This window comes from Podarcis pityusensis (genome assembly GCF_964106645.2).
Source record: "Podarcis pityusensis genome assembly, chromosome: 13".
NCBI classification, from domain to species: domain Eukaryota; kingdom Metazoa; phylum Chordata; class Lepidosauria; order Squamata; family Lacertidae; genus Podarcis; species Podarcis pityusensis.
The window spans coordinates 48,654,885-48,664,785 of NC_138038.1; the positions used below are offsets into that span (position 1 = coordinate 48,654,885).

The 9,901-nt window shown below is 46.9% G+C and overlaps 1 protein-coding gene across 3 annotated transcripts; it reads left to right on the forward strand.

Annotated features, from left to right (window-relative positions):
- Window positions 1–1,694: 1,694 nt before the first annotated feature.
- Window positions 1,695–5,781, forward strand: MRPL52 (mitochondrial ribosomal protein L52). 3 transcript variants are annotated; one of them, XM_080980075.1, is made up of 5 exons: window positions 1,695–1,831; window positions 2,901–2,985; window positions 3,146–3,213; window positions 3,911–3,975; window positions 5,604–5,781. In XM_080980075.1, the coding sequence occupies exons 1-5, from the start codon at window positions 1,789–1,791 to the stop codon at window positions 5,748–5,750; spliced, it is 408 nt and encodes a 135-aa protein (XP_080836201.1). In that variant the 5' UTR covers window positions 1,695–1,788; the 3' UTR covers window positions 5,751–5,781. The 3 variants fall into 3 exon arrangements, with proteins under 3 accessions (XP_080836201.1, XP_080836202.1, XP_080836203.1); XM_080980076.1 differs by having other exon boundaries at window positions 1,699–1,732; XM_080980077.1 differs by lacking the exon at window positions 1,695–1,831 and adding an exon at window positions 1,960–1,990.
- Window positions 5,782–9,901: the final 4,120 nt, after the last annotated feature.

Here is a 9,901-nt window from a genome sequence, read left to right on the forward strand (position 1 = left end):
GGTTATCATCCTGAAGGCAACCAAGCCTGTCAGATTGGTTCAAGATGAAAATCTTGCCACCATTCTTGCATTGCAGGGGGTTGGACTAGATGATCCTCAAGGGTCCCTTCCAACTATACAGTTCTATGATCCACAGACTTAACCTTTGCTTCTGATAGTAGTAGTTGGGAGGTGGAGCAGGGGAGTTGTTATTTTCACAACTTGACAAGTGAATGGCAAGTGGGAATCCCAAACTTCAACTGTTATCTTTTCCCAGACTGTATAAATCACACGCGATGGCAACTTTCCAAGCCACACCGAACTCTTCTTCAGACAGAAAAAGTCCTGTGCGACTCTTGACAATTGCTACACAACACACACCCTGCATCCTGGCTACTTGCAAGTCGTTTTCTGGATAAAATGAGCCACACATTATTCCACGTTTGCAAGTCATATAATGGCTTTGAATCAGGCTGCAACCCAATGCACACCTACCTGGGAATAAGCTTAATCGAATTCAATGGGACACGAACAGGATTACACTGCAAGAGCGCAATCCTTTGTACACTTCCCTGGGAGCAAGCCCCGTTCAATAAAGAGCGTGGAACTGAGGACCTAGCAAGTATACAGAGGATCACGCTGTAAGAGAATTGGGACAAGAGCAGAAGGGGAGGGGTTCACCCTGTTACATTAACACCCCGACCCCACCCCCCGTGGCTAAATTTAGGGCTGCCACCTTTTTCACTGGCTGTGCTCCTGCGCCTTTTATTTCAGTTGTATCACAGGCAGAAACACGCATTGATTTGCCTTCGCTGAAATGCAAGCGGGTTTGGGCTCCAGTTATCATGCATGAGGAGTCCACTTGCATGAACAATACATGCACGCCTGTTCAATATATATCAGATCACAATTTATAAATGTGCACTTTATAAATCTATAATTTAATAGATCTGTGTTATACACGTGCGTAAAGACCAAGTTCCTTCAAAGGGGTTGGGGTTGGAACTTAATCCACACAACCTCCAGGAACCCAGGAGTCCGAGGTTGCCAGCAAAGGCCTCCGCACTGCGACTCCTCTTCCTGTTTATGCCGTTTCCAAGGGCGACGGCTTCCTTAGCAACCAAAGGCCAAGATGGCGACGGCAAAGCCTTGCCCATTTCAAAGATGGCCAAAGAGCCCCTATCCGCCCTTAAGAAAAATGGCAGTCAGGACACATCAGAAATAAACAAACAAACAAACACGCCGCCTTTCCTGAGTCTATGGGTTGTGTTAGAGACAGAGGTGTTAGTTCTGAAAGGGAAATGCATCTTTCACATGAAAAGCCGGCGCAGAGCGTGTTCCCTAACCCAATACGGTGAGTGGGGATATAGCTTCCGGTTTAAATCACAAAATGGCGCCGCGCTTCGTTTGCCGGTACTCACATCCGGGTCTCCGTACCAAAATGGCTGCTCTCACTAATGAAAAGCTCTTCCTTAGGCAACTAGGAACATTGATCAGCGCACGATCCCAAGGCCCTGGAGCGGGGCCTATGGGAATGTGCAGCTATATCCGACTGGGTGTACGGAGCCTTCGGGCGTTTTCTACTCTTTCCTACGGTTTTTTCTTAGAACTCTGAAACGATCCGTACAAGATGGCGCCCTCCTGGCATTTTTTTACGGATGAGGCCACCTTTCCGTCCGCAAGTGTGTGGTTTCCGCTGACGAATTATCCCAAAATGGCGGCGCTCATTTAAAAATGGCGGCTCCCAGTGGAGGTGTGTGTTTTTTCCGTACAACCTCTGCGAACGGAAGCGCATAGTCCCGTTCTCTGATGTTTAGTGTCAAAATGGCAGCTTGCGTGGCTCGGAGGCTGGGTACGGAAATCTTACCGGTGGGAGAGCTAGGGAAGGGAGCGGGGCTATTGATTTTGCATGGCTGTCCAGAGCACGAAGCTCTATGCTTTTCTGGGAGTCAGCCCCACCGAACCCGATGGGGAGTCCTTACTGAGTATACATGCATGGGAGGATTGCGGGGTAAAAGAGGGAGTTACCCCCCCCCCCCAAGTGCCCTTCTTTTCTTACTATCATCGCAGGTTGCTGTTCCAGAATTATACCCATGTCAAATTCTGGATGGTGAAACATGCACAGTTGCCCCTCCAGCAATTTTTGAAAAGGGGGGGAGGCGCATGACTTTTATGGCTTTTAAATGGCTATATATGTGTGTGTGTGTAGATTTCTAAATGGCCTTTGCTTAGTTTCTTTTAGCTTGTGCGTTGCGATGAAAATATAACTTTTGACATTTTAAGCACAACCCGTTACCAGAGCCCATAATGGTTATAACTGATTTATGCTCCGGCTTTGGCTATAGCATTGTGCTGTTGTGCCTATGAAATACCCGTTGCTACAACTTGCAAGTAGGGAGATGGCTCGAATCCTGCTTGCAGATTTCCCACAGGCATCTAGTCAGCCACTGTGAGAACAGGATGCTGGGCTGGCTAGATGGCCTGTTGGCCTGATCCTGTAGACTTCTCTTATGTTCCTATAAAGAGAGAGAGAGGCGATTTGACCCTCCAGATGTAGGACTTCCAACTGCCTGATGGAAAATGTAGTCAAAAACTGCTGGCTAATCCAGATGAGTACCTGCTTTCCTCTACCACACAGCACGTCATCCTTGCAAAGTTCTCGGGTCAGGTTTTGCTTCTGCCCATGAACTTGGTGGTAGCCTTGGGGCAGTGGAGCATTTGCAATAATAATAATAATAATAATAATAATAATAATAATTAGTATAGACCTGCCTAACAGGGTTGTTGTAACAATTACCAAAAGAATGCTTAGAAAGCTTTGGGTCCCCTAAAGTATATTTATCTATATCCAGTTTCAAGTGTACAAGGCACCGTGAGTCTAACTGAATCCTGAATTTCTCTTTCTACTTCCAACCCTACAGGACCTCGGCTGGCAAAAATTGCTTCGATGTCTCGGACCTTCCATTGCAGTACTGTGGATCAGTCTGGTGGGGCCTGGAGAGTGAAGTGAGTGCCAGAGATAGAGGGAGGCCTCTTCAGAGCTAGAGAGAGATCCTTCATCTTACTTACTCCATTATTATTATTATTATTATTATTATTATTATTATTATTATTACTTTTCTGGCAGCACTGCAAATGACTTTGCCCTCTGTATACTTCCTTCCAGGCACGGTTTCCCTATAAACCCTTCACATTATGGACCCTTAACAGACCTTCCTGACTGGTCGTTTGCTGGTAAGAAAAATGGGTGTTTGTATTATTTGTTTCACTGTATTTAGGCTGCAGACTTGCAAAATAAAAATAACGTTGCCTTTACATAATATCGGACCATTGATCCAACTAGGTCAGTATTTATAATCTCCTCTTCCACCCCAACTCACAGCTCGGTTAATCCTGAAGAGAACCAGTGTACTTTGCTAAGTGCAGTAACTTTTAGTGTTAAAATTTGGCCCGTAATCACCATTCCTCCCTCCACCTCTTTCCCCCTTTTCTTCCTAATGTAACACTAATGTCTCACAGTAAATGAAACTGATCTGTAGAAAATGCAGCTTTAAAAAGAGACATTGCACGTACTTTTGTAAACTAAGAAATCTTTAATAATTTTTTTTTTTAATGGCCCATAAAACTTGTTACTATCAGCCATGATCTGAGGGCACAATAAAAGGGTGTGACTGTAGCATCCTTTGCAAGCAGGCACCTTCCAGATGTTGTTGGACTACAATTCCTATCAGCCCCTTGCTGGGAGTGATGGGAGTTGTAGTCCAGCCTCTGGAGAGCACCAGCTTGGGAAGGGTGGAAGAGAGCATGCATCTGTGTTGAAATAACCTTAACAACCTGGCGTGAGGTGCTATTGAGATTACTTTCTTGTACTTTTGAGCATACAGGGAAGGAGCAAGTATCTGTATCCTTTTTTGTTTTTTCTCTACCCCAGATGGGCGGCCAGCCCCACCGATGAAAAATCATCTCCATCGGAAGGAAAGGAACGAAAACTTGGCTGTAAGTGGGAGCCAGAGCGCCTAAGAGCCTTAGGAGTCCTGGTTTGGGGGGAATTTTGGAATAACATTAAGGAAGAGTGTGGGGCTTTCCGGATTGGCAGAATGCTGGAAAACCTCACAGGTGTAATAACAGATAGAAATGAGTCAATCTGGAGCTATTACTATGCTGTTTGGGTTTTTTTGGGGGGGGTGTAAAAATTTATTTAATCATTTTTTCGATACAAACAACAACCGCAAAAGACACATACAACAAAAACCATAATGACAATAATAACACAATTTGACAATTCAGATTTGAATACACTGATATACCTATGACTACACCTTTTTAACAATATTTTCCCACCTCTCTCTCCTCCTTCCACCATTATCCGCCTTATCGCTTAAATATTCATTCCCGATTTCTTCATATTTATCCATTCTCAATTTGCGTCGACATGCAATTCGTTCGTATGTAGCTAATCTGTCCATATTATCAATCCCTGAGCTCAGTGGAATCTTTTTGCAGCTCTTCCAATTCATCAAAACAAGTTTTTTTGCTTCTAATAAAGCACGATACATCCTTTTTTTTTTTACCCCTTCAAGGGGCTATTACTATGCTGTTGCCCTATAGGAAAAGGATCCAGTGGGTTCTGAGGCAGGAAATTTTCTCTCTAGAGGTCTGTTGTTTTTTTAAATGGCAGGCTTAGTCTTGAATCCCATGAATTAAGTCTGCATATGCCCAGAGGCAGGTTGCCTATGAGCATATGCAGAGTGCCAACTGCTGAGCAACTTCAGCCAGCTCTTTCACCTCTTGAAACTGGGATAAGGATGGAAGGGAAGCATGAGCCTTGGTGGGTTTCCATTAAAGCTATGAACGTGAACCAGTTTGAATCCCATTGCTATTCCACGAACATTTGGAATTTTAGCTTTGTGCCTTCTGGAATCCTGCTGAACAGTTCTCAAGATTTCTTGAGAAAGGACAGTGCAGTTTGAAACCCATTTTAAAATTCACGGCGTAACGTAATGTACCCTCAGCAACAGATTATGTACTTGTTTTATTTATTTATTTGATCCAGCATATGAATCACTTCCCCCCTAAAACACCTTGAAGTGATTTCGCAGTTTAAAAAAGCATCAGCGCTAAAAGCAGTTCCATATGTAAAAGCGATTTTTAAGATTCCATATGTTAAAAAGTGTTTCCATGTATACAAACGAAACAACGCTGTTTAAAAGCAATTTCATGTGTAGAAACCGTTCCAGATCCAATATGAATATAGACTGCAATAAAGAGAATCACTTAAAACTCTTGTTGAAAAAGCAGAGCTACAGTTCTCACAGGGAACTCTGGGAATGATAGTTCTCTGAGGGAAATAGTGGTTTCCTCACAACACTCAAAACCCTTTTTAATTTTTTTTTATTTCCTAAAATTTATATACTGCTTGAGTGTGTGTGTGTGTGTGTGTGTGTGTTATTTTAAAAAAACTATGCTTCCCAGGAATCACGCAGAAGCTGTGGCAGTTTAAAGTGGTATGATACTGCTTTGAACGTCTAATGCAAATGGGGCCAACAGAGACGGCGCCTGTCCAATGGCCGCTGAGGATTTCCTCAGGCGCTGAGCTCACTCTGCTCTTCACCTTGTCTCCTCAGCGTCGGGTAGCCATGATCTCCGCAGAAATGGACCACGGGATGGAGAAGTGGAAAGCTAAGCAGAATGAACGAAAGCGACAGGCAGAGGAAAAGCGACGCAACAGACTTCAACCTAAAGGAAGCTCCCAAGAGCAAGACCCCAAATAAATATTCCCCCCCCCTCCAATTTGGCGCTTGATTTGTGGTGTGTGTTTTTTTAATGTTCTCTTTTTTAATAACAAGGAAGGAGGAACAGTGGCATCACAATGGGGGACAGTGCGCCCTGGGTTCCATATGTGCGGGGGTGACAAGTCACCCTGCGGGGGCTCGCGGTGGCGCAAGCAACCATCACACTGCCACAGCCGCATGTGGAGGATTCTCCATTCGCAGATGCAGCTGCGAGCAGAGGATCCTGGCGCCAGCAGCAAACCGCTAATTACAGCGCATGTGCGGCGCATAGCAACACCACACATGCACTGTATAGCGGTTTGCCACCGGCGCCGCTCCAGCACCATACGGACGGTGCCAGGATCCCTCCGTTGCCGCTACAGCCGCGGATGGAGGATCCCGGCACCGTCCGTACAGCGGTACCTCGGGTTACAGACACTTCAGGTTAGACTCCACTAACCCAGATATAGTACCTCGGGTTAAGAACTTTGCTTCAGGATGAGAACAGAAATGGCATGGCGGCAGCGGGAGGCCCCATTAGCTAAAGTGGTACCTCAGGTTAAGAACAGTTTCAGGTTAAGAACGGACCTCCAGAACGAATTAAGTTCTTAACCCGAGGTACCACTGTACACTGTACCACTGCGCATACGTCGTATGTAGCGACACCGCACATGCGCCCTACGTAGCAACGCCTGCCCCGGGTGTCACGCCGCCTTCCTTCGCCCCTGAGATTCCCCTCGTGGTTCTAGTTCAAGAACTGCTCTAGAGCCTTCGCTTGGGGCCAACTGCCTCGGCAGCCATTTTCTGTGCCGTATCTTGAGGAGATGAGGCAGCGGGCAAAGGAGAAACAGGCCTTGGCTGGCTTAGCTTTGGCAAGGTTGTCGCATCCTTTCGTCTCCATGCTGTGGTCTCTCTCCCCTGGTGCCCATCTGACGTTTGCAGTGGGGAAATAACTGGATTGTTCCATCGAGAGCCTTTCTAGAACGTTCCTGTCCAAAGAAAATGGAACCTGTAGCTCCTGTTTGTTTAGGTTAAGGGGGAAGCGGCACAAAATGGTGGTCCTTTTGAACAGTAGCCGGCCACTGCTTGGCGGAGGATCAATTTTTCATGCAGCTTTATGGGATGTGGCTTAGGCTTAAAAAACGGTTTGGGCAGGAGCTTGGGCACTGCAACAAGCTAATCTCAGGGTCACGCATCTTAGAGTCATCTCCGCAACATACATGTTAAAGGACTCTTGTATCACTCTTAACAGCCATGCAAAATTTTGGGAACCATGTTTGTTTATTTTAAACCGCGCATCCCCTCTTTTCATCTAGGTTCTCAAACGTGGCTTACAGCAATAACACACTGCAAACTAAGAAACCTAGATTAGACCTCTGACATTTTAAACCTCGAGAATCTAAAATCTGCAAAAGGGGGCGGGGGGGGGAGAAAAACTAAAATACATGGGAAAGTATTTAGGGTGCAAAGGCCTACCCAAATAATCTGTAGCTGTTAAAGGAGCCCCGGAACCCCGCAAAGAGGACCCCAAAGCATGCACAAAGTGCTTTCCCTTGCTCCACTGTCCTAGCTGTTCGGAGTCTCCGGGGAGGTTTTCCAAGAGAAACTTAAACTGCTGCTACCTCTCTCCGAAGCGTACTGCCTAAGGGTTGGAGAGAGTCAGCAGGATTACACACTTAATATTTTTCTGCCTTTGTCAGCTGGCCTGAGAAACTGTGTGTGTGTTTAGGTTGGAGGAGATCTCAGCCTGGCTGCAGACCTGGTGGCCGTAAGCCAGGCTGGAAGGAATCTTGGCCCTCTCCTCTGGAAAAGGGAGCTCTCCTTTTCCCCTCCTGCCATGTAGTTTCCCTCTTGAGATGGCTCGCTGCTGCTTCATATTTATTTTTCTTCACCTTCCCTCTCTTGGCCCCGTGGGAACCACTGCCTGCTGGAGGTGAAGTCACAGCACTTCAGGAAGGAAGAAGGATCAAGGGCTGAGAATGAGGGACTTGAAAGGCAGAGGTGTGCACACACAAACACAAAAATATTACTTCCTTCCCAATGGAAAAGAGGTTCCCACACATTCACCGCTACCGCAATGATCTATTCTGGTGGTTTTCTACCCCTCCTAAATTGCCTCTTTTTTTCTAATAGGGTGGAATGTTTCCTGTCACACCCAGTAGCCATTTTTGCAGCAAGCATCGCAGTATAGTGACACCTTAACAAAGTGTTTACGCTTGTAATTTTTGGTGCCATAATAATTTAAAAACGGTTAAGTCTTTGGCCCTGTCGCTGATTTTCCCTGGAGGCTTTTCCCCTCCGGGGATTTGTGCAAACGGGGGCCTCTGAAATTTATCGGAGGCAGGACAGCAGTATCTGGGAAATCCTAAGTAGGGAGAGTACTGACACACTGCTCACGATCTGCTTTCAGATTTCTGGGACAGCTCAGTTGGTACAGAACGGCAATCTTAAATCTTGGGGTGGTAGGTTCGAGTCCTACCCTGGGCAAAAGATTCCTGCACTGCAGGGGGTTGGACTAGATGGCTCTTGTTGTCCCTTCCAACTCTACAATTCTACCATTCCTGCCAGGGGCAGGTTTGGTACAGGGAAATGGCAACAAGCCACGTGTAGGGTTGGCCTGTGTTGCCTGTGATCTTGGAGGACGTGGTTTTGCGAAACTCCTCCATTGTCTCGAGCGAAGTCTGCCTGCCTGTCCCCTGGATTTGTCTCTGTTTAAGCTTTCTAATACAGGAACTTGGATGCCAAATTTGGGTCAGTGGCTCAGCCAGGGGAGGGAACAGAGTAGGGATATTTTTTCCCCCTCTTCCCATCGTTCCAAAAAATCCTCTTTCCATCCCGTGACCCTAGCTGCGACTGACAACACAAAGCCCAACCCCAAAGCTTCGGGATTTTGAGGCCCTGTGTGTGTGTGTGTGTGTGTGTGTGTGTGTTTAGTTTCTCCCCCTCCCCACCCCATTCCTCCCCCCAACCCTGCCAGCTCTGCCTTGCTGATCCCAGCTGTGTTTTGAACACATCTCTCACCCCCCCTCCTTCCCTCCCACCCCATATTGGTAATTGCTTCCAGATGCAGCAGCCACGAAAGCATGGATGAGATCAGCGCCTGGGGCCTGTGCCAAGTGCACGAGACCCACAGGGACATCCAAGGGGCTGGAGTGCAGAGGGTTGCAATTTGCTGCACTCACTGCCCTTGCCGAGCCTCGGCAAACCACCCCCCCAGCCCCACTTTCTCAGGGCTCCCCTCTACTTCAGGGTCACCCTCACACACACACACACATCTTCGCGCATGAAGCCAATGGGGCGGCCAAAACAGTTGAGCTGTAGCCTCGCTGCAGCCCTTGTCAGTATCTATTGAATTATTCCTGACTCAGTTGAATGTGTGTCAAGGGGGGGACAGACGGACCGCCGCGGTTATACCAACGTCACAATGCAGGAGACAGGATGTAGGGTTGTGCATCACGCATATATCTCTGGTGATTTGATTTTTATATCGTATTTTTGGCGAGGGGGGGTGTTAATGCATTCATTCTAGCCCTGCGAATGGCTCACCCTTTTTATAGAATTATACGAGTTGGGACCCGCAAGGGTCATCTAGTCCAACCCACGGAAATGCAGGAATTTGTGGCTCTCACCAACTGGCATTTGCAGGTAAACTCTGTCTGGCAGTGGAGGGACGACAACAGCCATCATGGCTAGGAGAGAGTGCTTAGAATAGTTTTTTTCTCTCTCATACACAAGCGTGGTTCTTAAAAACAACCCCTTCCTTTAATTGGCTATAGCTCGCTAGGCTGCGGGCTGCCAATATGGCACCCATGGGTGCACATTCACCCACAGGGGGCTTCCTTGGTGCCCACAGGGTTCCCTCCAGCCCTGTCCCTGTGAAAACCAGGATTGAGAGAAGCATTCTGTTGCAGCCCTGAGAACAGGGTGGTTCATTGCACCTGTAAGTTTCTCCATTTTGCAAACACGCCTGCTATCCAAAATAGGTTGGCTATGGTATGTTAAACAAAGTGCACAGCACTGCCACAGAGGTAGTCCCCAAGATGGCCAAAAGTTGCCTTCGGCATAAATGGGCATTCACTTAAGACATACAAACATCCCACTTATCCCAGTCAAGGAATACTTGCTAAAACTTCAGCCGGTTTCCAAAATAT